Source organism: Mustela putorius, unplaced genomic scaffold (genome assembly GCF_011764305.1).
Source record: "Mustela putorius furo isolate JIRA1106 unplaced genomic scaffold, ASM1176430v1.1 tig00000997_pilon_pilon_pilon, whole genome shotgun sequence".
NCBI lineage: Eukaryota > Metazoa > Chordata > Mammalia > Carnivora > Mustelidae > Mustela > Mustela putorius.
Genome location: NW_025421527.1, coordinates 5896568 through 5922912, shown reverse-complemented (window position 1 = coordinate 5922912; position 26345 = coordinate 5896568). Strand labels below are relative to the sequence as shown.

The 26345-nt window shown below is 44.6% G+C and overlaps 1 protein-coding gene across 1 annotated transcript in view; it reads left to right on the top strand.

Annotated features, from left to right (window-relative positions):
* The first annotated feature begins 89 nt into the window (after positions 1-89).
* Positions 90-26345, top strand: part of UBAP2L (ubiquitin associated protein 2 like) — a 41956-nt gene continuing 15700 nt past the window's right edge. Inside the window, 14 exon segments of the mRNA XM_045086858.1 lie at positions 90-195; positions 4575-4704; positions 5378-5455; positions 6031-6141; positions 10408-10576; positions 10966-11061; positions 11498-11543; positions 12433-12548; positions 16359-16411; positions 18007-18092; positions 20441-20612; positions 24664-24862; positions 25567-25844; positions 25999-26171. Of these exon segments, the coding sequence (XP_044942793.1) occupies positions 4615-4704; positions 5378-5455; positions 6031-6141; positions 10408-10576; positions 10966-11061; positions 11498-11543; positions 12433-12548; positions 16359-16411; positions 18007-18092; positions 20441-20612; positions 24664-24862; positions 25567-25844; positions 25999-26171 (1667 nt within the window). The 5' untranslated portion in view covers positions 90-195; positions 4575-4614.

Below are 26345 nucleotides of genomic sequence, written 5' to 3'. Positions count from 1 at the left end.
CAGAGGGGCGCGCGCACGCTTGCGTGCGCGTCCCTTTTCGCGTCACGTGCCGGGGTACGCAGGCAGGCAAGTGGGAGGGGGAAGGCGCGAGAGCGAGCGCGAGAGGGGAAAGGAGGGAGGGGGTGGGGAGGAGGGAACCTCACGTCACGTGACAGGGGCGGCGCGGCCCGGGGTGTCAGTGTGGAGGAGACTGAGGTAAAGTTGGGAGCGCAGCGGCGTTGGCGGCGGCGGCGGCGGCAGCGGCAGCGCGGCGGGGCCGGGTATTGTCCGCGGCCCCTTTAAATCCGCGGTCTCCCTTTCCCCTCCCTCCCTTTTCCCCTAGCCCGCCGGCGCCCCCCCCGGAGGCCCCCCGCCCCGTGCGTTCCCCCCACCGGACACCCCTCCCGGTCGTGCGAGCCCGGCGCCCCCCCTCGAGTCGGCCGCCGGGGGTTTTGTTTATGGTTGGGTCTGCGGCCTACTGGGCCGCGCCGGAGCCGGGGCCTCGATTTGGGAGCGTGGCCGGGGCGGGGCTTGGGCAGCCGGAGGGGGGGGGCCATGCGGCTGGAGCCCGAGCGGGGAGCGCGGGGCAGAGCGCGAGCGAGCGCGGCCTGGGCCCCGCCTGAGGTAGGGCCTGCTCTGCTCTGGCCGCTGCCCGTGGAGACGACGCGGCGGCCGCCTCCCTCCCCAGCCCGCTGCGGGCCGCCTCGGCCCCGGCCCCGGCCCTGTCGGGGGCGGCGGGGGGGGGCGGGGGGCGCTGCCCCAGACCGCCCATGTGGCCCGGAGTTTGGAGCGCGGGGGTTCGCTGGTTCCGGGCGGGCGGGAGGCGGCGGTCGGCGCCGGGGGCTCCCGAGGCGGCGCGGAGCGGGCTGAGCCTCCCTCCTCCGCGCGGGGCCCGGCGTCCCCTCTCCGACGCCGGCCCCTTTGTCAGCGCCCCTGGCGGCCCTTCCTTGTCCCGCGGCGCCGCGGCGCGCGGACGTGTCGTGGCTGTCGTGGGCTCGCAGTTGTCCGTGCTGCGGCCGGGGCGCCCCGAACTGGTGCTGTGTAGGGGAGGCTGGACGGGCGAGCCCCGGAGGCGGCCTTGCGCCTGCGGGACGTCACCGGAGCCCGGGGGGGTGCCCGCCCCCGCCCTCGCACCGGAATTCCGAATTTCTTCAGGCCCCTCGCTGGGCGGACAGTCCCTAAAGCGCTGTGCAGACCGAGGTCTCAAACGGGAGCCGGCTGGCCCCGCGGCCCCCGGTGCGGGATGGCGGGGAAGCCAAGCCGCGCAGGGACAGGCCTGGCTTGTGTCATTGTTACCGCTTTCGCCTTCGCGCGTCCCTGAGTGTGACCTGGAGAAGCGCGTTTCTGTCCTGTCCACCCACCTTTCCCCGCCCGTGGCCTGCGGGGGGGCGGCGGGCTTGCGGGGCGGGCGGGGGTCGGCGCGCCGGCCATGGGTGGGTGCCTGGGCCGGGAAGCCTGCGTCGCGCTCTGGGAGCATTGTCCGGCAGAGAGCGGAGCGGCGACGGTGCCGCTGCCACCAGCAGGCTGGCCGGCCCCGAACTCGGACGCAGGACCTTAAAACGCACTGTCCTGTGTCTGGTCTTTGAAGCCCCTCTTTGCTCGCTGTGTCCTAACTGGCAAGTACTCTTTAAAGTCAGACTCGAGTGTATGCAGAAGGGGGTGTGGGGCCATTTCCACGGAGCCTCCAGGGGAGTTCGTAGTTGGGTTACAGGCAGCAAGCCCTGTGCCCCCGGTCCAGCTTCAGAGTGTCTGAACTGTTTCGCAACTTAGATTGTAAGCTCCCTGCGGGCAGCAACCAAGTCCTCCTGCTTTTGTATTTCCTGAAGTACTGGACACATAGTAGATACTCAATAAATACTTGTTATTTATTTTTTTCTGTAAAATTTCTCTGGCTATTTTTTCAAGTAGCTGGTTTCCAAAAGATGGTCAAGGGCATTCCTGTATTGAAACCAGTATTTGTTCCTGGGCTGTTCGCTTGGTCTCCCAACACTTCTCCTGTGTTTCCTGTAGATATTTTTATTTTCTAAGGAAAAGTACTTAACAAGATTCCTCCCCTCCACTGTGATAACTCTAGGTATGTGTCTCTGCTTGCTACTAAAAGGCTACTAATTTTGTGCCCTCCGGTGATCCCAGATCACTCAGTTTTGACCTGTCGCTCAGTGTGGTTACCTGCCTAGGTGGTAAAATTTTCTTAGTCACACATTTCAAAGCACTTGTAAGAAAGAAATGGAAGTTAACAGCCGGACTGATCAGGATTATTTCTTTTTTCCCCGTCAGTAGTTAGGAGCCTTTCAGGAAAACCCGTTAATGTATTTACGCAGGTTGGGCGCTGGCAGTCATCCCTACTGGTAGGCATGCAATTCACATCTGTAGTATCCTACTCCTCGGTTGGAATCACGAGAGAAGTAGAAAGCAGTCAGTAGTTGTAAATTACAGGAGCATTGACTCACATTAGAAATTTCATTTTAGAGCCAATTAGTAAGTATAATAGTTTTCATCTAGTTTTAATTTTTCTCTTTGATTTGAATCCAGCAGTACTGGTGAAAGAACACTTGTTTTTTTGTGAGTGGTGAAACTTGGCTATAATGCCAGTCTGGGAAAATGGACTACTGTGTAGCAAATAATCCTCTACTAGCTAAAAATATTTACAGGCCTTTGTGTGCACATGTGCACGTGTGTAGGGAGAAGAGGTAGTGGTTAGAGAATTAGCTCCGGGATTCTTTAAAAATTTTGGCGATAGAGAATGTAAAACTCTTAATTCTTAATGACTGTATCAAAAAAAACCCAAAGACCTGTGCATCCTGTTGATCCAACTTGGTGAAGACTTTATCCACAGGGAAGTTAGCTTTCTTTGTGACCCAAAAAACCAATGAAATTCACTTCCTTAATAATCCTACTGTATTTCTTTAGAAGCCCAACCAATTTCTCCCTCAAATTCAGCAGTGTCTTTTGAGTGGTCTAACATTACCCCATATATAAAGTTTCATTAATGAAAAAAATTGTGTGTAGAGCAGAAAATATAAGCTTACTCTCTTTGGGACAGAATAAAACAATGCAGAGTAACATCTTATTTTGAGCGCTTCATCACGGGGTGGATATTTTCTTTGTTTACTAAATGCAGCAGCTGAGGTTGTGTTACAGCAAAGTATGAATGAAGGGACATTAAGTTCTGGAGAATCCTTGCTTGCTAGAACTGTTAATAACAAAAACTGTTCTGGTTTTGGGAAGGCCCTGTGTGTTCTCTGTCTCTTTTTAAAGACTCAGCAAAGTCCCATTGCTGGCAGTAGTGTCTCAAGTTTAAAATGATAATCCTCGGGGCACCTGGTTGGCTCTTTCTGTTAAGCATCTGCTTTCGGCTTGGGTGATGGTCCGGGGATCAAGCCCCACCTCGGGCTCCCAGCTCAGCAGAGAGCCTGCTTCTCCCTTTCCCTCTGCCTGCCACTGCTCTTGCTTGTGCTCTCTCTTTCTGTCAAATAAATAAAATCTTAAAAAATAAAATCCTAACTCTTCTTTAAAAAAAAAAAAAAAAAGATAATCCTAAAAGCCCTTTCTTCCAAATAAAACTTTGTGCTAGACACTTTGGTTTGGGACAGGTTTGGGATTCTCTGTGTATTAAGGTGAGTGGTAAAGAGTTTTTGCATTTCTGGCGCCTGGGAACTGTGGACTAGGAGCCAACAGAAATAGCCGGGAAAACTGTGTTTGAATTATCTGGGGAACTGACTGGGATTCTGAGCAGTCACAGGGGCTAATACTCGCTTTGTTGAAGGTTACACAGGCTCCCACTGCGTGAGGAAAGACAAGAGGGAGGGAGGAAGGCTAGACCTCGCTTATCCTTTCCCGAGTGATGGAGGTTGCATGCGACATACATAAGCTGGTTGTAAAGGGAGGTAGGAGTGCTGCTGAAGGTAGACTGAGTACAGTATTTTAAGTTGTTTTTATTTGGAGTGTAGACTAATCCCCTTCCTGGAAAGCTTTTGTTTCCAGGTTTTGCTGATTATCTTTCCTTCTGTCAAAGGGACTTTAGATATTTCCATGTAGAGGGCTTTTGATTTATTAACATTGTTTCCCTTGGCTACCAAGATAGCAAAACTTCACAAAACCTATGTCTAGGGGGCTAGTAATCAGACTGTGCCCATAACTTAAAAAAAATAAAAAATAAAATCATCACTGGGGGCACCTGGGTGGCTCAGTAGGTTGAACCTCAGCCTTTGGCTCAGGTTATGGTCTCAGGGTCCTGGGAACGGCCCCCGAATTGGGCTCTTTGCTCGGCGGGGAGCCTGCTTCCCCCTCCATCTCTGCCTGCCTCTTTACCTACTTGTAATCTCTCTCACTCTGTCAAATAAATAAATAAAATCTTAAAAAAATAACCAGGACTTAACACTTGCTTTATATATTTTTTGTTCTACAGAAAGATTAATAGCCATTGTTCCTTAAGGAATTTATCAAGCTTAATATGTCTTAAGAACAGATGAATTTTCTTGTTTGTTGCTTTTAAAGAAATAAAAGTGGTGAAGATGCTGATGAAAGAGAAGTTGAAAACATTTTGCCCATATTTAACATCTAAATTGCTTTTTTTTTTTTTTTAAATCTTTCAGTATTCTACCTTGTAAATACTGTTATTTGTATATACTGTAAATGATGACGTCGGTGGGCACTAACCGAGCCCGGGGAAACTGGGAACAACCTCAAAACCAAAACCAGACACAGCACAAGCAGCGGCCACAGGTAAAGAACCCAAGGGATATGGATTTATTGATAGCATTACTGGTTGTTACTGGTTTCCATCCAGTGCAGCAGTATTTTGTGCTTTGTTTTCTTCTTGTTTTCTAATCCTTGGCTCTTTCTAAGTAGGGCTTGATGACTGTTAATGATACGCCGTGATGCAGTGTTCTTCCTTTTTGCTGTCTAATACGGCATCATGAGACTTGGAAAGAATGGGTTCTGGGCTTTGTATCTGTAAGGTAGCATTTCCCTCAGACAAAATCTTAACGTTGTTCTCAGCCCTAGAGATTAGGGGGTGGCATTGGTCCTTGCAGAAACAGGAACAGGGTTTACACGTGACATTGCAAATAAATATAAATTATTTAAGGCACAAATGTTTCAAAAAGGCACTGTAATCCCCAAAGAGGAGCTGCTTTAACTGTGAACATCGGTGGAAAAGCTCCCTGGTTTTCTAGGGATCATAGGGTGGAATACTAATAGCTTCAGTGTTGTGTTGTGTTTCGTCATTTTGCAAATTTAGGCATCTTACTTGATGTTAGTATTTTACCACTTGGTCATTTGTAACAAGGAGAAGGAAATTGGACTGGGAGGTGGGCTGAATTATTGACTAGATAGGCCCTCTTCTCTAAACTGTTGTCTCTCGATCATGCTTTCTTGAACTTGTTTTAATTCCTAGGCCACTGCGGAACAAATTCGACTTGCACAGATGATTTCAGACCATAATGATGCTGACTTTGAGGAGAAGGTGAAACAAGTGAGTGTATTGCTAATTTGCTGGAAGCAGTGGGGAAAGACATCAGGATTAAAGCATAGTTAAATGTCACAGATAGCTACCAGGGTCCTTTGTGCTGTAGGTATAGAAAGAATTATGACCTGAAATATAATAGGTTAAGCCAATAAGTACATGCTTTTGTTTTCTGATTTACCATCCCGCTTTGGACGGCTACCTTGTTCCAAAAGGTTTTAATTTTAACTTCTTATTTATTGGATGACTTTGTTGATGCCATTTCTTATAGCAACTTTGAGCAGTTGTGCCATCTAGGAATTGTAGAAGCTGATGGTGTGGTGAAGCCTGTGTGCTTCTGGGTTTGATTCCCTATTAGATACTTCATTGTTTGATTATTTCATAAATACTTTGGCCCCATCCCTAATCAAAGGTAAATATTTTGCTTACTGAACTAGAATACCAAAATTCTGCATATTTTGCTTTTTTAAGCCTGGGGTTCTTTCAGACTCAACTGGTGTCTTCTCCCTTTTCCCTTGCTCACCTGGCTTCCCTTTGTGAGGAGTCAAGCTTGTTCTTGATGGTTGCTGATCTTTTTCTTTCAGTTGATTGATATCACAGGCAAGAACCAGGATGAATGTGTCATTGCTTTGCATGACTGCAATGGAGATGTCAACAGAGCCATCAATGTCCTACTGGAAGGAAACCCAGATACGGTAGAGTGTTAATGGAACATTCTAGAAAGTGGGTCCCTGGCTGAGAAGCTCAGAATATTCTAAAAATAGCAAGTGGAGTAACTCAGCTTAAAGGAGAGTAGTTTAGGGGCTTCTGGGTGGCTCAGTCGTTAAGTGCTTTCGGCTCAGGTCGTGATCCCAGGGTCCTGGGATCGAGCCCCACATCGGGCTCCCTGCTCAGTGGAGAGTGTGCTCTTCCTCCCACTCCCCCTGCTTGTGTTCCCTCTCTCACTGTCTCTCTGTGTCAAATAAATAAATAAATTACTTAAAAATAAATAAATAAAGGAGAGTACTTTATTCTCCAAACGGAGCAGAGAACTGCCCTGGAGATTGTTTGCTGTGGGTTACGAATACTTAAAATTTATATACAGTAAGTAGGAAGAGACATAAAATCTGTCTTTTTTAATTCGCTTAGAATAAATCATTCATTATAGGCTATCGAGTGTTTTCCGGACTGGGTTCTGAATTAGGTAGGGATGCTATATGTTAGCCTTAGTTACTAATCATAGAACATTCTACTCATCTGTTGTATTGCTGTTGAATAAAGCCACACAAACTAGTGAATTCTGATTTCAAGACATTCTCATTAGTGTTACCTTTTACAATATATTTTCGTTGCTTGAAGTTATTTCTGTTGAGGTAGTAGAGAGATTGTTAACAGCCTTTTGACCATACCTGGAGATGATAGGGGTATCTTGGAGGACCTCTTGCCCTAGAATTTCACCTCTTCTCCTTTCCACTTAATGAGATCTTTATATTTTTGTGCTTGTCTTATCACTGTCCCAAGTTGTTAAGTCCCTTAAGAGCAGGTGTTCTGCCTTACTAACCTTTGGGATGTGCCTGTGGTGCTTAGCAGAGAACTTTATTGTTTTAATAAGCAGTATATCATTTTAAAGTAATCTTCGTTGGTCCTACTCTGGATGTGGTCCTACTCTGGGGATCTTTGGTTGGGTAGATAACCAGAGTTCACTTTGAGAGAGATCAGCTTACTGGTGTTACAGTGTCACATTAGCTAAATGTTGGAGGTTTGTCAGTTTCCTTGAGACAATAGGAAATAGTAGTGGAAAGCTTTCTTTAGTCGTTGAATTTAAATTTGTGGATTTTTTTCTTAAAAACTGTGGTCTTGATCCTGGCTAGCTCAGTCAGGGGAGCCTGTGACTCTTGATTTCAGGGTTGTGAGTTCAAGCTCCATGTTGGGTGTAAAGTTTACTTTAAAAAAAATGTTTGAGATTTTACATTATTGATCTTACTTGAAAATTACTGTCTGGATAATCAGATAATAGTGCCTTTGGCTCACTTTGATTTACTCTAGAATAATTGTAAGATTTTTGGGTGCGGGGAAGAGGTCGGACTGAACGCGTGCCTTTTAGAAGTCTGGAATCCTACTTTGCTCCCACCGTCCCTCCCTCCTTCAAGTCACATTCGTTTCACCTTCCATCATCTTCCGCTTAATGCTCTGAAGCTAACCTTCCACAACGTCAGAGAGGAAAATAAACTGGAAAATGTAGGCTTATCCTACAAATAAACTATCTGTTAGTGAAACCAGTGGGGCGTAATGTCAGCTGCCAGGGGATGTTGGATGTCTTTGGGTGGATGAGGTCATATCAGAAAACTGGCAGTGCCTTTGGAGAGATCATGGTAATTTCTTTTCCTTATAGAACCTGGGTAGCGCCAGCTGCTGATACATGCCGTAGAGAAGGGAAGGGTGACAGGTTTCTGAAGCTTTTGCCAGGTTTTAAGACAAACTAGCTGAAAACTCTGAAAGCTGTTCTGAGTCTAGTTTCCAGGATTCCTGATGCAGATTTAGTTATAATAGGAGTACAGTAACTTAGGAATTGAAGCGACTGTGAACATAAAATGACCTACCAGCTGTGGTGCGGAATGAGCTTGGACTGGAAAAGTAGGCAGCAAGGAGCTGCTGAGTCCTGGGGGGGTCCTTAATCTTTTTAAAAAGTTACTCGTGAACTATTATAGATTCTTTAGAATTGTGGTTATGATTTTGCTATAATTTTAAGCTGAGGTTTTAACTTAAAAACTTTTTAAAATTATAGTAAAATACATTTAAAATTTATCGTCTTACTTTTTTTTTTTAAGATTTTATTTGTTTATCTGTCAGAGAGCACAAGCGGGCAGAGTGGCAGGCAGAGGTGAAGAGAGGAGCAGGCTCCCTGTGGAGCAAGGGGCCCGATGCAGGACTCCATCCCAGGACCCTGGGATCATGATCTGAGATGAAGACAGCGGCTTAACCGACTGAGCCACCCAGGCGTCCCTCATTTTAACCATTTTAAGTGTGTAATTCAGTGGCATTTAGTACACTGACATTGTTGTGCAGCCATTAGCATTATGCATTTCCAGGACTCTTTCATTTCCCAAACAAATAACTGTATCTCTTAAATAATAACTCCCTCCAGACCTCTTTCCCCATCTTCCCAGCTCCTGGTAACCTTCTAGTTTCTGTCTCTATAAATTTGCCTATTCTAGGTACTTCATGTAAGTGGAATCATACAGTATTTTTTTTTTTTTTTTATGTCTTCTTACTTGGCGTAGTGTTTTCAGAGTTTATCCATATTGTGGCTGTGTGTCCGAATTTCACTCCTTTTTAAGACTGAACAGTATTCCAATATATGGATATGCCACATGTTGTTTATTCATCCATTGATGGACACTTGGAATTATTTGGAAGTAAGTTATAGTCATCATAAATAAAATACTCTACAGCATGCTTCCCTTAAAGAAGGATATTCTATGTGACCGTAATGTTAATTGGACCTGAAAAAATTAATAGTCATTTCATATTGTACTTGGTCCCTGTTCTTTAAAGTTACTAGATATTGGATAGCTGTTGCTGAGCACTGGGTCGTTGTTGTTTGAGTGAGATGGGAACTAGGGTGGTAAAGATCTGGTCGTCTTGGTGTTTGGGAATTTTTTTTTTTTTTTAAAGATTTTATTTATTTGAGAGAGAGAGAGAGATCACAAATAGGCAGAGACACAGGCAGAGAGAGAGAGAGGGGAGGAAGCAGGCTCCCTGCAGAGCAGAGAGCCCAATGCGGGGCTCGATCCCAGGACCTTGGGATTATGACCTGAACCGAAGGCAGAGGCTTTAACCTACTGAGCCACCCAGGCACCCTGGTGTTTGGGAATTTTTATTTGTATGTATTTTCTGCAAAATATGTGTGAATCCAGAGTTGTTGCTTTCTTTAAGGTTTAACTTACTTGACAGAGAGAGAGAGTGAGTGAGGGAACACAAGTGTGGGCAGAAGGAGAGGAAGAAGGAGGCTCCCCACTGAGCAGGGAGCCTGCTGTGGGGCTGGGTCTCAGGACCCCGGGATCATGACCTGAGCCAAAGGCAGACGCTTAACAACTGAGCCACCCAGGGGCCCTGAGGGGTGTGTTTTTAAAACTTAAGATTTATAAAACTCATTTCCTGAGGAATGAGGTTTTCGCAGGATGGTCTGGCTTACTTTCCTTACCACAGATTTTCGGTCCTGCAGTGTGGAATGAATCACAGATTACGCTGCTTTGGAGAAAGTTTAATTGGACTATTATCAGATCATGAAGGATAGGGAGAACACAGCATGTAAAACCTGGAATAGAAGGTTTCCTATAGTCCACATGTCTCAGGGCCAGGGCTGTGTCTTATTGACTTGGTCTTTTTTAGCAAAGGAAATTGGTGTGTGTGTTAGAGAGTGTGGTTTGGAGGGTTGGGGGTGGTGATGAGTAGGCGCAGTTGTTTCCCTCCTGAATTCTGGTTGCTTGATGAGAGAATGTGCCTAGGAGCCCGATGTGGTTTGTTCCTTCTGAATTCAAAGTCAACCTTTAGAAACTTTCAGTTCTTTTTTGCTTTGACAGGAACAAGACGGTAAAAAGTTGAGAGTCGCTGAATCCAAAGGGAATTCGTTTTTTCAGCCCTGGAAATAGCCTTGAAAGATAGGGACCAATAACTAGGTCCTTTGATCTGCCAAGTGACTGCTCTGGATCCAGATCTTGGCAATCCTTATAGAAGTGATCCCTGCAATCCATTAGTTCTAAGCACCTCCCCTACAATAAAGGACTTTGGTTTTGCAGTGATAGGTGTAGAATTTGTACTGAGATTGTAGTCTGTACCCTCCATTTAAACAGGACATAAATTAGTGGAAGTATCTTAGACTTGGATGATGAGAGGAAAAGGGTTGACAGTTTTCCCAGCTTTTATCTGTGATTTCCTGATAGCAGTCCATATTGATTAGACGTGAATGCTCTGCCCTTTAGCATTCGTGGGAGATGGTCGGGAAGAAGAAGGGAGTCTCCGGACAGAAGGATGGTGGCCAAACGGAATCCAACGAGGAAGGCAAAGAAAATCGAGACCGTGACCGAGACTATAGTCGGCGACGTGGTGGGCCACCAAGACGAGGGAGAGGTGCCAGCCGTGGACGAGAGTGTATGCATGGGGCTTTAACAAAACCAGCTGTGGGTCAGTAATGTCTGGACTTGAGGGATGTCAGAACGCTGCTAGGCTGGCCCTAGTAACCATAATATCCTTTTGATTTGTTTCTTCCCGCTCTTTATTGTGAGGCCTTGGTACCTCTTACAGGTAGCGTTTTCTAGCTGCAGCTACCAGGTTGGCATGAAATTACTCTGCAGTTATTGGTGAAGTTGTATAACCTACAGCTCTCTGTTGTGTGGCTCATCCCTGAGTAGACCTCATATCCCACCTTTCCAGCTCATTTTCTCTTCCTCATTTTCGACTCCCCACCACCATCTCTACATGCCATTTACATATTTAGATAAATTCTGTTGACTGTGCTCTGGCTGTGTTTTTAATTTTAGTTCGGGGTCAGGAAAACGGATTAGATGGCACCAAGAGTGGAGGGCCTTCTGGAAGAGGTACAGAAAGAGGCAGAAGAGGACGTGGCCGAGGCAGAGGTGATCAATTTCTTGAGGGGTGGGGGTGAAAATGGGGGGCAGGATTACTCTTACTGTTAGTTCTTTAGGGGTCTGCTTTATTTGAAAACAAGCAAATTCCCATGGCATCTCATTATCTTAACTGTTGAGATGTCATGCAAATTCTAGAGATTGCTGAGTGGGCAGTGGGAAAGAAGGTAGGTGTCATTTTCTTTAATCTTTATCGTTGATGTTGACGTATTTGCTTAAGGACCAGCATTTGGTCAGCAAAGGAAAAGTCTGTCTGTAGTAATGGTGGTCCTCCTGTGGTGTATATTAACTGCACTGCGGGGTGAGAGAGAACATCTTCATCATATCACCCAGTTAACTATGGCAGAGTTGTCTCATTTAGCAAGGTAGTTTTATATCAGCTTCTAAAATAGTCTTTTTCCCTCTCTTTTTCTCCTTTTCTCTTTAGGTGGCTCTGGTAGACGAGGAGGAAGGTTTTCTGCTCAAGGAATGGGGTAAGTGTCATTGATTTCGTGCTGAAGTCTTTAATTTTTTTCCCCTAAGCACCACTGTAATATTCTAGAGTGGCTGATAGCCTGGTACCCTGAGGGTAATAGGCAGCCCTACCGGAGCTGTGATCAGAAAAATTTCTAGACCGTTTGACTCAGATAGGTATGTAGACTTTGGGCTTAGATGAGTCACCCCCCGACTGGGTCATTTTCTCCATCTCATAGCTTTATTTGAATGCATATACCTGCTGTTTTCCAAAATTTTACGTGGATTTTATTATTACTACTATTTTTTAAAGATTTTATTTATTTGACAGAGACACAGCGAGAGAGGGAACACAGCAGAGGGAGAAGCAGGCTCCCTGTGGGGCAGGGAGCCCAATACCCTCTACCGCAGGACCCTGGGGTCATGACCCATGCCTCTTACTATGATTCTTGATGTCCTAATCCAGGACAGATGGTAGATCTAAATTGAGATTATACCATAGGATTTTAGGTAGGCTGATAAGTGAGGGAAGTAGATGTATATAGGGTTATAGAATGGGCTTGGTTGATCTGTTGTTAGGGCAAAGTCAGGATTCTTTTTTTTTTTTTTTTTTTTTTTTTTAAAGATTTTATTTATTCATTTGACAGAGAGAAATCACAAGTAGACAGAGAGGCAGGCGGAGAGAGAGAGAGGGAAGCAGGCTCCCTGCCGAGCAGAGAGCCCGATGCGGGACTCGATCCCAGGACGCTGAGATCATGACCTGAGCCGAAGGCAGTGGCCCAACCCACTGAGCCACCCAGGCGCCCCCAAAGTCAGGATTCTTGTGGCCATCCTCTCTGAGTTCATTTTTGCTGGTGCTGCTTAGAGCTCAGAGACTCTTTTAAGCATTTCCCCCCCCCCCACCCCCAGAACCTTTAACCCCGCTGATTACGCAGAGCCGGCCAGTACCGACGATAACTATGGCACTAACAGCGGCGGCAGTACGTGGAACAACACTGGCCACTTCGAACCAGATGATGGGACGAGTGAGTGACTGTTTTTTGTTTCTTGTCTCTAAAACCTAAGGAAATAATTACTTTGAGGTTATCATCATATTAAAAAGTGGAGGAATAGTTTTTGGGTGCAGAGATAGAGAGGGGGATGGCCATCGAAGTACTGTGTATATTCTCTTCCTGTCTGTGTGCCTGTGGGCACTTAACCATGCTGTGTCACCTGGCCTCGTCACTCTTCTGTGAGATTGACGCTAGTCGCTATCTTCAGATGACAAGCAGACGGAAAGGGTGGTTGTGAAATTGCTGGTATTTGAACTTAGAATTGTTGGACTCTCAGAGCCCATGCTCTGTCACCCTGTGTGGCTTCCGTTAGGTCCACGTGCATTTCCTAGGGTTTCTGTTAGAGTGTCTAGCTTTGCTCTCAGAAAAGGTATCCATAATTACTTAATTGAGCCACTACTTGTAGAGGTGAAAAAGGCCTGGAATCAAAACCCACTAAGAGCTTAATTGTTTTCTCGTATTGAGATAATATCTTCTTTCCCTTCATTTTTGGAAAATTGCAGTATCTGGGGAAAGGGGAAATTGTATATTTCTAGCTCTATTTATTGGATAGTCTTCTGAACGTGGAAGAATATTAAGGGGATTTAAATACGATTTTTTGTTGTCATTAGCTCACTTGTAGCTGGGTAGGCTCTATATATTTAAGGATATTTTAGGTTTGTGGGATATACCAAGAGCTGTTAGGGAGTAAAAGATGGTTTTCTCTCTCTCTCTCTTTTTAACTTTCACCCTTTTAAATAAGAACAGCTTCTAGGCAACAGAGTGTTTTATTCTTATGTGATCACTAACTTCTTACAGCTGAGCCGGCACATGGAGCGCTCACGACCCTTTTCTCCTGTAAAAGGGGGAATGATTCAGTAGCAGAACAGGAATTAGGCTCTTTGACTCCATCTGTTTACTTGCCTTGCCCTTTTTCAAAGACTGTTGATCTTTATCTCTTTCTTTGGGAGGGTCTTTGGCACAAACAGTTCATCTACTTCCCACGAGATGTGAGACCTTAGGTCCTGAATGTTTCTTGCTTTTTGTTTACCACACTGTCTCATCAGTGCATTTTGGATACATTTTCCCATTGGTGGAGACTGAAGTTGAGTTATGGACAAGATGGAGATCCATTTTAATTCCCTAGACATTTGGCTAAGAAATGTCTTTATTACTTTGGAGGTTGATGAATGAGTTGCTCTTTATTCATCTCCTGATGGCTTTGTAGAGGTAGTGGTAGCAGTCTGAGTAACAAAAGTTATAGTTTCTGAGCTCCAGTTCTTGGACATTTGGTTTTTTATCATTGGTACAAAACAGTATAGAGATTAAGGGATTTGTTTTCTGTTGTGGATAGAAAATCATGCAAGGAGTCCTAGTCCTCGATTGAAAGCCTCAGCTGTTCTCAGCAAGGATTTGGTTTGGAAACAAGGAATGATGAAGTGTGTGTTTATTTCTTCTTAGTAGAGTATAGCAGATTTGGAAGGTTAGAATCAGAAATCTGAGTTGTGGCTGAATGAAGAGCTGTGTGATACTGCTGCCATCTTGCTAGTGTGAAAGAGCTGGGTGTAGCTCCGTGCATTTCCGTTGTTCATTTCATAGCATGAACTGACCTCCGTGCGTGATCTTTTTGTGTTTTCATGATAGCACACTTCAAATTCTCTTTTTAGATTTAAAAAGAAATTCAAACCTACCCTTAAAATATCCACAGGTACAGTGGGAATTGTAATTTGGGGGCGAATGTTCTCATTCATAAGCAAAATTTCACTGGTTGTTTTTCTTCTCTTTTCTTTTTTGTTTCAGGACTTGATTTCATTGGGGTTGAGGGGTCAAATTATCCCCGAAAATTTGAGACTGCTCCTGGTATGATACATCCAGGTGCCTCACTGCCCCGGATATTTTTTTAGATTTTAATGAATTGAAATATCTGTGGATATGTAATTTTTCTGTCATCCTGCTTTTTTCCTTTTCTGCTTTTCTCCCTCATATGCTGGGCCCGTTTTCCCTTCTTGAAAAGTTCTGTCCATTAATGGAGATCTGACATTTTCATTGACTCGTGTCTGCTGACAGGACGGAAGCCCTTATCTGTTCAGATTCTGTGCATCCTTCCTGTTCCTCGTGCTGCGTCAGTTACAGTCGTCTTGGCCACGACTACACGTCCTGTATGGGGTCAAGTAGGCATCTTCCTTCTTCCTTCCCATCCAGATGCAGTCACCAGAGTGCAGGCAGACATTCCTGCCTTGAGAGAGCCTATTAGTACGGGGTTACTTCCAACTCCAGGGTTATGTATGTGGACAGATTGGGATTCCATTTACCCAGGGCAGGATGGGTGTCAGTGCAGAGGAAGAGTAGTGTTCCCCGGGAGAGAGAAGAGTGTGCTTTGTAGCTTGTCTCAACTGAGATTGGACATCAGTTTGATTTGGAGAACATTGCCATTATTAAGTGGTTTAGAATTTCCCTGGTCCAGTTACAATGCTCTGGGAGAGGTATTACAGTGAACATCTTTTTCTCTAGGAAATGAGGTTCTTTCATTATTAAAAGTTAAGAATTTCTTTCTTTCTTTCTTTCTTTCTTTTTTTTTTTTAAGATTTTATTTTGAAGTAGTCTCCATACACAGTGTGGGGCTTGGACGCACGACCCCAGCATCAAGAGTCACATGATCTACTGACTCAGCCAGGCAGCCCCTAGAAGAACCTCAGATGGGTTTTGTAGGTTTAGAACATTTCTCTTCAGTGACCGTGAAATACCTGAATGCCAGACTTCCGTTCTTTTAAGAGGGTTTCTTCATTTGGAAAAAAAGGCTTTAAGAGTTAATACGTACTCTTGTTCTAGAGAAGAAAATAAAGAGTGTTCTTGTCCTTTTCTATAGGCAGGCGTTTCATACTGTGGTCCTTTTGAAGGGAAGAATCCTGGCTCTCACAGAACAGTTTCCCTTTCCGAGGATCTGTGTATACATGAAGCAAAATAAGGGGGATATGGAAGGTGGTTTGATTGGTGATGGCCCTTTCCTATAGAAACTATATCCTGACTTCATTTTTACCACCGTGAGGAGAGTATACACCTGTATTGTCTTCACAGAGCCCTTGGTGGGTTAGATGCCACACTTTGTAGGTTTAGGATTAGGATAATAACTAACACACATTTGATTTCTCAGTTTTGGCCAGTGTCTTTTGAAAAGAGCAAGACCCATGACGGTTTCTTACGATTAGTCCAGCGAGATCTATAAACTTGACTGCTACTGAGTATACATTTTTAAATTGAGTTCCTGTAGCAGACAGTTGTCCGTCCCCTTTGTTTGGAAGCTGGTCCTTCTTCACTGCTGTCCCACTATCCTGTGGCAGCTGTTTGTGTTCCTTCTCACTGCTGTTTCTCCAGACCCCCACAGAGTTGTCTCCTACCAGATGAGTAGGTGTAGTTCTGGTTTAAATTGGCTGCTGCCATTTTACTGGAATTGACCACTAATTCAAAGGGCTGAAGGGTTTAAGAGTTTGCCTGGAGCATTGGATCTGTTGTCCTCTGGCTCCTGCACCCCCACTGCCTTTACTGTTAAAACTATGTAACAAAACCAGAAAGTAGATGTGAAATCATCATCTTATTAAAACCCTTATATTCTGAGGTATCACTTCCTAAATAGTCTTTTTCTCCTTCTGGAGCCTAGGAATCCCTTCTGATTACTAAAATCTGGCTACACTTTCGGCTGCCAAAATGTTAATACGTTAGTGTTTTTTGTACATATCTTGCACTGCCACTTAAAATTACTTCACTGTTGTTTTTTTTTTTCTTTTCTTTTTTTTCCTTTATTGCCAGGTGCTTGGAGGACTGCAACCGAGGAATGGGGAACTGAAGACTGGAATGAAGATGTAGGTATTCCCGGGTTATTCCTCACCAGTGCTTTCTATCCCTAAGTGGTGTTTAGGGATAGAAAATGGGTATGTTTCTACCCCTCAAAATTCACCCTTAAGATTCTGACCCAAAACTTTTACATCCAAAATAGTGTTCTGAGCCAGAACATTTCACATATGTTATATGAAGGAGACTGGGCATGAACAGGACTCTGTGGAACCAGACTATGGAAAGGGCAAGTGCACCTGTGTAAGTCCAATATCTGATTGTCGGATTTATCCCAGGAAGAGATGGTGGTTGGGTAGGGCACCAGAAAGGGAGTCAGGCAGGTGGTGCGCTAAGTAGCAGCTGCTGGCGGCACGTGGTGCCAGAGCTGGTTCTGTTGTTTGGTTCACATTCAGGCACTGGCGTATGGTCCTGGGATTGGCTTAGAGGTGGGTACAAAGAGAAAAGGACTGTACCACATCTTCAGGGTTACAGTCTGGTTGGTTCTGGAACCCTTTTATTTACATGAAGCCCAGCTTTGTAACTGAGATGAATATATAGAGCCAGCTGTCTTCCATCTTGACTCAACCTGGAAACCTTGTACATGGGTGGCGTAAACGTGGCACCAAACAAGTTGTGAATTCACTGGAGTAGTACCTGAGAAAAAGAATTTTTCGGATTCTTGGTCCCAGTCAAGCTTTTGTTGTGAATTCTACTTTTCAGTGGTCATGGTTTAACTTCTGTTTTAACATTTTTCATTCTACTTTCCTGTACTTGTGTGTGTTCAGGCAAGACAGCTCATGTAGTGAGAGGGTAATCGGTCAAACTGTCCTGGTTTGCCAGGCCTGAGTTCTTAACATTTCAGATGCAGCAGCGTAAGAGGGTGATTCTTCTCTGTTGTAACTGAGCTATTGCCTTGTGAATACTTTCTAAGATTTGGCTTATCTGTTTAAGCAACTTTCAGAAAATGCTGTATTTGGGGGAGTAGATTCCCTGCTTTTGGAGAAAAGATTTTAATCAAAAAGTGAAAACAAAACCAAATCAAATTTTGAATAGTTAGAATGAGTTATTCCTACAGTTGCTTACCTATACTGCAAAGACTAGGTGTAATAAAGTTACCATTAAGGCAAAAATTGCATATTGTTGAAATTATCCCTGAAAAGACCTTAATTCACCAGTATTTGGGCCCTTACTGCTCAAAAGCTAGGAATTAATTTCTTTTATTTCTGTCTTTGTCTTGACTGTAACCTTTCTTTGAGAGCAACATTGGAAGTTAAAATTTGGTTTGGGTCGAGGTGGGAGTTGGGAACTCTGATCAGAAGGTATAAAAAGGTTTTCTCTCTTTTTTGTATAGCATGTGTATTCAGGTTTTTGTAAGTTTGGTGTGCATATCATGTGACTCCACTATATTTTACTGGGTTTCTTGATTTTACCCTCTCTTTTGATAAAATCACTGAGCCTGTCTAGAAGGTGCGTGGAGGTCAGTCCAGGTAGGGTTCCTCTGGGTAGGTGGTCCTCTCTTCTGAGGGTTTTCCATTTTCCTTGGTGTTAAACTCCCCTTATCTATGCCAGATTTCTGACTGTAGCCCACCTAACACCAGGAGTAACTAATCCCTCTGTCTTACAGCTGTCTGAGACCAAGATCTTCACAGCCTCTAACGTGTCTTCAGTGCCTCTGCCTGCGGAGAATGTGACAATCACTGCTGGTCAGAGGCAAGTGTGTGGTAAAGTTCAGCATCTTTTTCTGGAGGGGCCTGGTGAAAGCTATAAGAAGAGTAGCAAGGGGCCTTCATACGCTGCTATAGTGTTGGTAGTAATGGTAACCAGAGCATACTAGGTTCCTTTTTAAAGTTGATTGATAGGATTACAGGAGTTGATCTACTAAATGGAAATCCATATATTACAATTTTAAGGATATTTCTTTCCAAAATAGCTTCTTTAATTACATAGGTCAATCTGAATTAAAATTTTGTATAATATAACTTGACTGGTAGTAAGGTAAAGTTAAACATGGAAATGTTTACATTTATTTGAGTTTGCAGAAGTATTTAGTAGCTTCTTCTCTTGCTTTATAAATAAGATTTTTGTCCGCTGAGCCTACTGAGTAAAGCGATCATTTTTACTGTAGGATCTGGCTAATGAACTTTTTCGAATTTGATCCCTAAAGTATTGGGGTCAATAGAGGAACAAACACTTACCAGGAATATTTTTATCCCCAGAAGTCCTCTTAGATTATTTCTAGACCTAGGTATGATAGCTGTTGACTCAGAAGGTCCCGAATTGCACCAGAAATAGGACGTTGAGGCCATTACCCCCAGAGGTGATGTGTATTCTTTTTCTGACCCCAGTTTTTCAACTCTTTGACACCAGCTATAGCTGTTCAGTAATTCACTTCAATTCTGATACTATTTAGAGTTAGCGCACAGCCTAGTAGATGCCTTTATCCCATAAGACCGCCCTTGCTTCAGAGGTCAACTGCAAATGGGTGCCCAGGGTATCCATACACTTCTGCCTGGCTGACAACAAATTTGGGGATTCTCACAGCCTCCGTCTTAAGTTCAGTAATCCGCTAACATGACTCCCAGAACTCAGGGAAGAGGTTCCTTACCATCACTGGTTGGTTATGACCAGTGCTCAGGAACAACAGCCAGTGGAAGAGTTGATATGGCAGGGCATGGCGTAGGGCACAAAACCTCCCAAGTTTCATTACTTAAATAGGCCTGATTGATTAAGCCATTGGCTATTAAAGGCAGTCCCCAGCTTCCAACCCTAAGAGTGGGTAGAGTGTGCTGGGGCTGAAAGGTCTAACCCTATAGTCCCCTTCCTGGTGTTGCTGGTGGCTGCCCCCTTCCTGAAGCTCTGTTGGGGGGGCTCCTATCCTGAGTAACCTCAGTATTACAAACTTTTGTTGAAAGAGGCTCATTACGGGGCGCTTGGGTGGCTCAGTTGGTTAAGCATCTGCCTTTGGCCCAGGCCATTATCTCCAGGTCCTGGGACTGAACCCTGTGTCAGGCTCCCTGGTGAGCAGGGAGTCTGCTCTTTTCCCTCTGCCCTTCCCCACCACTCGTTCTGTCTCTCTCAGATAAATAAAATCTTTAAAAAATTCTCTCTAATGAAAGTAAGAATAAAGAGATTCATTATGAATAACAAGATATTCTGGAAATTTTAAGAGTTTCAGGAGCTCTCTGTCAAGAACTGAAGACAAGGGACGCCTGGGTGGCTCAGTTGGTTGGGCAGCTGCCTTCGGCTCAGGTCATGATCCCAGCGTCGGGGGATCGAGTCCCACATCGGGCTCCTTGCTCGGCAGGGAGCCTGCTTCTCCCTTTCTGCCTGTGCTCGCTCACTCGCTCTCTCTCTCTCTCTCTGACAAATAAATAAAATCTTTAAAAAATAAAAACAAAAAAACTGAAGACAAAACCAAACTATAGGTGTTTTTATTATACCACATTAACTTTGGAAATTTTATAAAAACTGGGGGAGGGATTCCAAAGACATTTGAAGAAGATGCCGGTGTTCTAGTATATGTTTTTATGTATTAGGTACTACTAATGACAGGTATTCAGTATTAAAATATTGGCTAGGGGCGCCTGGGGGGCTCAGTGGGTTAAGCCGCTGCCTTCGGCTCAGGTTATGATCCCAGGGTCCTGGGATCGAGTCCCGCTTCCCGCCCTCTCTCTCTCTGCCTGCCTCTCTGTCTACTTGTGATCTCAGTCAAATAAATAAAATCTAAATAAAAAAAAATTAAAATATTGGCTAAAGAATTGTAAAGTTTTGGCCTAAATAATCAAGCTGCTATTAAAACTAACATTTGCTATTTCCATTTCCTTAAATTGATTTCACTAAATTGGAATATTTAACATATTATGGTTGACAACACCATTGGCATACAGCTGGATCCTACAGGGGCTCTTACATACCAATTACTTTGGTAGATGAACTATCTCAGGTCTTTGTGTTATTGATGAGGGCTTCATTTTGATCTAACTGAAGTCTGAGTTGCGAGTTGGGGAATGCTGGAACGTTCTGTCATTATTCATCATGATGTCGCGTCTCCCCACTAGAATTGACCTTGCTGTTTTGTTGGGGAAGACACCATCTTCAGTGGAGAATGATTCATCTAATCTGGATCCATCTCAGGCTCCTTCTCTTGCCCAGCCTCTGGTGTTCAGTAATTCAAAGCAGAGTGCCATAACCCAGCCTGCTTCCGGAAACACATTTTCTCATCACAGTATGGTAAGTAGGAGACATGGTGTCTTCCAGCCACACTTTGCTGCCAACCCCAGCACACACATGCAGTACTGCCTTCTGATGACAGGTTTGGGGCAGGGTAAAGCATCCCCTTTTGTCCTCTAAGCAACCTTAGGTGTCGAGATGTAGAATTGGGTAATAGGGATGCCCCCAGAGGAGGACATAGTTTTGGACGCACTGAATCTTTTCTAGAAACAAGTGCGCTCAGTTACTCAATACTTGCTGTGCTGAATGTTACTTGCTCTTAAGAGGAAAAACACGACATCTAGTTTTAATCCTTCTTTAATTCTAATTAAACTTTGATGGGAGGTTGTAGTGTTTCCCTATTCCTTCCTTCCTTCCTTCTTTTCTTTCTTTCTTTCTTTCTCTCTCTTTTTTTTTTTAAGATTTTATTTACTCATTTGACAGAGCACAAGCAGGAGGAGCAGCAGAGGGAGAGGGAGAAGCTGACTCCTGCTGAGCAGGGAGCCTTTGGTGGGGCTGGATCCCAGGACCTCAGGATCATGACATGAGCCGAAGGCACACGCTCAACTGACTGAGCCACCCAGGCGTCCCTCCCTATTTTTTGATAGAAGAGAATTGCCATAAAATTTGTTTAAGCCAGATATTTCTGAGCTAGGCTTCCAAAAACTTGAAGTTTTCATGACTCTTTCTGCTTACTGTTAATCCCTTTCTCTCTAAGCAGGGCTGAGAGTAATTGCTTTGCCTGCCTTACTGAGCTGTGGAAAGACAACGTAAGATGAATAAGGGCCATGCAGGTTTGGAGTGGCGGTGGTATTGTTCATCAATACCTAGAGTGCTCACAGCATGTGACTTGTTGATCAGTTAAAAGACTTGAGGTCATTAGTTAAAGTAAAGGAATCATTTAATCTAAAGAAAGGTGGTGAACCAGTTTTTTGTTGGGGGGTGTTGTCACAAAAAGGAAACTTTATCTGCAGCAAAAAGGAGATCACAGGGCGGGGTGAGGGGATTGACCAATTTTTTTATAGTCAGCAAATCCTAAGAAATACTTTTTTTCTGTTTGCCTTTCCCTTCCTATTTGTATCTTTTTTGGTGGAAGAATACTATAGTTGTTAAGAGCTAAGAGACCCATGTGTGTGCATAGAATTTTATTTTTCCGGTAGTAGGATTATAGTAATTACTTGCGATAGAAAACTGCTGAGCTAGCCTCTAATCCAGAACTGTCAGTTTTTAACTACTGTCTAAAAATTTTTGTGTGCGTGTTAGTAATTTGGTGATTGATGTTCTGACATACATGAAAGGTGGCAGGTGAGGAAAGGTGAGGCAGATGGACAGGGAGCAGAGCATTGGGATTGAAGAAAAAGGGAGAATGAAGAACGCTTGGGTGGCTCAGTCCGTTGAGTATCTGCCTTCAGCTGAAGTGGTGATGCCAGGGTGCTGGGATCGAGTCCCACATCAGGCTCCCTGCTCAGCGAGGGGCCTGCTGGAACTTACTCGCACATGTGTGTACGCGCTTGTTCCCGCTCTCTCCCTCTCTCAAGAAATAAGTAAGTAAAATCTAAAGAAAAAAATTAGAGACAACAGTCATAAAGTTAAGGAAATAATACCAATCCTTGAGCTAGATGGTGGGAAAATGTCGTGATGCATTCTATCTTTTAATTGCCTTTTTAATACCTGGATTGTAAAGATGTACAACCTAATTCAAACTCTGGTATGAAAAATAAGTTTTCAGCATATTTCATTTATCCTAATAGTCTGTTTAATATGTCACATGATGTTAAACTAAATAAAAATACCAGTCAATATTATGTTCTTCCCATTAGCTGTATTGGTCATTATGCTATTCATTTTCTTTCCTATTAAGAGTAAATATTAGAGGATTAATTTCCATTAAAATTTAATAGATTAAATAATATAGGAGGTCCTCGTTATCGTGTGATATGTAGTCATTACCTCAGGTGCTGTGCCTTTAATGTAAAGGTCTGCACTCACAGACTGTCTGGTCATCATCGCTACATGCGATCATCTCTTTGCCACAATCCCATACTTTTAACTCGACTTCTGGTGTTTTGTTTTTGTTTGTATAATCTTGTGAAATAGACTGAAATGGGAAAAATGTTTTACCTTGGGTTGGACAGATTGGTTTTGTGTAAGAAAACACTGCTCAGGGGCAACTAGGTGGCTCAGTTAAGTGTCCCTTTTGGTTTTGGCTGAGGTTGTGACCTTGGGGTGGAGAGATGGAACCCCGCATTGGGCTCTCTGCTCAGTAGGGAGTTTGCTTGGAGTTCTCTCCCTCTGCACCACTCAGGTGTACACACTCGCTCTCAGATAAATCTTTAAAAAAAAAAAACAAAAAAAGCACTGCTTAGTGTTGATGAGGATGGAATGGTTTGGTAAGAACCTAAAGAGAACCAGGTTCTAAATCTCCTTGAGGGGTGCCTGGGTGGCTCAGCGGGTTGAAGCCTCTGCCTTCGGCTCGGGTCATGATCCCAGGGTCCTGGGATCAAGCCCCACATCGGGAATCTCTGCTTCCCCCCCCCCTCTCTGCCTCTCTGCCTACCTGTGATCTCTGTCTGTCAAATAAATAAAATCTTGAAAATAAATAAATAAATAAGTTAATAAGTTAATAGATCTCCTTGAAGGTGTTTTAAAAGATTTTATTTATTTATTTATTTATTTGGCAGAGAGTCATCGAGAGAGGGAACAGAAGCAGGGGAATTGGGAAAGGGAGAAGCAGACTTCCCACCAAGCAGGGACCCCAACATGGGCCTCGATCCCAGGACCCTGAAATCATGACCTGACCCGAAGGCAGATACCCAATGACTGAACCACCCAGGCACCCCTCCTTGAAGGTGTTTTAGAGGAGTCAAGGCCACGTGCTTCCATCTTCTGGATGAGCCTGGTCGTATTACCCAGGAGTAGGGAGTGGGGAAAATCTCCCCAAAGCCTTAAGAATAAATTTTGCTTGGTTATTCATTGTTACCCTATAGAACTTGGATAGATACAGACAAAACAAATCATACTGACTTGTTAGTTGATTGTCCAGTGCAGACATTTTGATAGGCTCTCAGCTCCTCTCCGTCAGCTCCTGTGCTGGTTAGAGCAACGTGGCGGTGAGGCTCCAGTTCGTTCTTGTTACTTTTCAGCTGTTCAGTGGAAGGGGCTAGGACATTAATGCCTAAAGTGAAATTTTATGTTAACCTTCATATTAATTTAATAATCACATACTGCTTGATTCAAAACTAAAAGAGAAAAAATTCCTTTTAGTCATTAGGTGTTAAATTCTTTTTTAGAGATTTTTATTTATTTATTTGATAGAGAGAGACACCGAAAGAGGGAACATGAGCAGAGGGAGTGGGAGAGAGAGAAGCAGGCTTCCTGCTGAGTAGGAAGCCTTACGTGAGGCTGAATCCCAGGACCTTGGGATTATGACCTGAGCCGAAGGCAGACGGCCCAACAACTGAGCCACCCAGGCGCCCCTAAATGCTAGTCATTAGATCTTTACCCCTGAGGAGGAAGTGATGGAGTAAATTTTAATGGCTCTCATTTTTTTGAGTGCTTATTATGTGCAAAGCACGTATTAAATGCCTTTTTTTTTTTTTTAAGATTTTTATTTATGTATTTGACAGAGAAACAGGGAACACAAACACGGGGAGTGGGAGAGGGAGAGGCAGGCTTCCTGTTGAGCAGGGAGCCTGACAAGGGGCTCGATCCCAGAATCCTGGGATCATGACCTGAGCCAAGGCAGATGCCTAACAGCTGAGCCACCCAGGCGCCTCTAAATGCTTTTTTATGTGTATTACTTGTTTAATCCTCCTACAGCTTTATGCAGTCCTATTCTTACTTCTATTTTCAGGTGAGGAAAATGAGGTCAGAGAAATTACAAATGAGTTTTCCATGATTCCGTAGCCAGGATCTGAACCTAATCAGTCTGACTCCAGAGACTCTGTACTCAGTCTGCTGGCACTCTTTGCTTGTCTGAGCTCCACTGGCTCTCGCTGTGGAGAAATGTCTTTCTGAGTAGTGAACACATTTGCTTGCTGTGGATTTCTCTTATCTCTCTGTTGCTCTACAGGTGAGCATGTTAGGGAAAGGATTTGGTGATGTTGGCGAAGCCAAAGGTGGCAGCACCACAGGCTCGCAGTTCTTGGAGCAGTTCAAGACGGCTCAGGCCTTGGCCCAGTTGGCGGCACAGCATTCGCAGTCTGGAACCACCACCACCTCCTCTTGGGACATAGGCTCTGCCTCACAGTCCCCATCGCTGGTGCAGTACGGTGAGAAGAACGGAGAGTGACTGGAATTCTTTAAGTCTGGGAGTATGAGTGCCAGACGCGGGCAGGAGTCGGGTGGAGAATGAAAATGAAGAAGGTCAGACGGGGCAGCCAGCCGGCTAGTGTCCCCTACTGATCTTCCCCTGGTCAGACGGGGCAGCCAGCCGGCCAGTGTCCCCTACTGATCTTCCCCTGGTCAGACGGGGCAGCCAGCCGGCCAGTGTCCCCTACTGATCTTCCCCTGGTCAGACAGGCTGGGTTCAGAAAGCTAGAAAATAGGAAAAAGTTGAGGCTTAGGATGTCGTTATCAAAATTAAACACATACATAGTTGCAGTCTTCAGTTGATCTGGGGGCTTTTGGATTCTCCCTAGATGGGTTTTTAGTGTTTGAAAATAACACATTGCCTTTGAGAAGGTTCATGGACTTGGCCGTTTTAGGACCTTAACATTCTAAATACGGACAGTTCCTAGATCCTGTCTTACAGAGGCAGGGTTGTCGTGCTGGCTTGATTGGGCTAAACTTAGAACAGGTGTGATCCGGTGGTTGTCACTTTCAGAAATGAGGGTAAGCCCTAAAAAGAGAGCCTGTTTATATGAGGTACTGAATCTTGAGGGTCTTGTTTTCTGCTTTTTAGAGTAGGAAAGTAGCATGTTTTGGAGGTTTATCAGCATGTCTGGTCTCACACATACTGGGTTTCTTCATACAGATTTGAAGAACCCAAATGATTCAACCGTACATAGCCCCTTTACCAAACGCCAGGCTTTCACCCCGTCTTCAACCATGATGGAGGTGTTCCTTCAGGAGAAGCCACCGGCAGTGGTTACCTCCACCGCCGCACCCCCACCCCCCTCTTCTCCTCTGCCGAGTAAACCCACCTCGGCCCCACAGATGTCTCCCGGCTCTTCAGACAACCAGTCTTCTAGCCCTCAGCCGGCTCAGCAGAAATTGAAACAACAGAAGAAAAAGGCCTCCTTGACTTCAAAGGTAGCTGAGCTGTGCGATGGGTGCCATCTTAGGGCAGGACGGGTATGGGATTGGGGAATTGAGGTCGTAAGGGGAGAGTGCAGATTGGAAGCAGAGGTTTGTTGTTGTTCGTCCCACGGACGGTTGTACTGAAAGCCTTCCTTTCTCTCTGTAGATCCCTGCTCTGGCTGTGGAGATGCCTGGCTCGGCAGATATCTCAGGGCTGAACCTGCAGTTCGGGGCTTTGCAGTTTGGGTCAGAGCCCGTCCTTTCTGATTACGAGTCCGCCCCCACCACGAGCGCCTCTTCAAGCCAGGCTCCCAGCAGCCTCTATACCAGCACGGCCAGGTAGAGGACACATCAATCATAAGACTTTTTTAATAGGGCTTTTCCTACTTTTTCTGAGTCTCCGGCTGATTCCTTTAATTCCTAAGAGGCCAAACCTCTGGCTGAATGAAGGAAAAGTGTCTGATTATAGTGTTTCACTAAGTATTTCAGAACAGTGTTACTCGCGTTATCTGT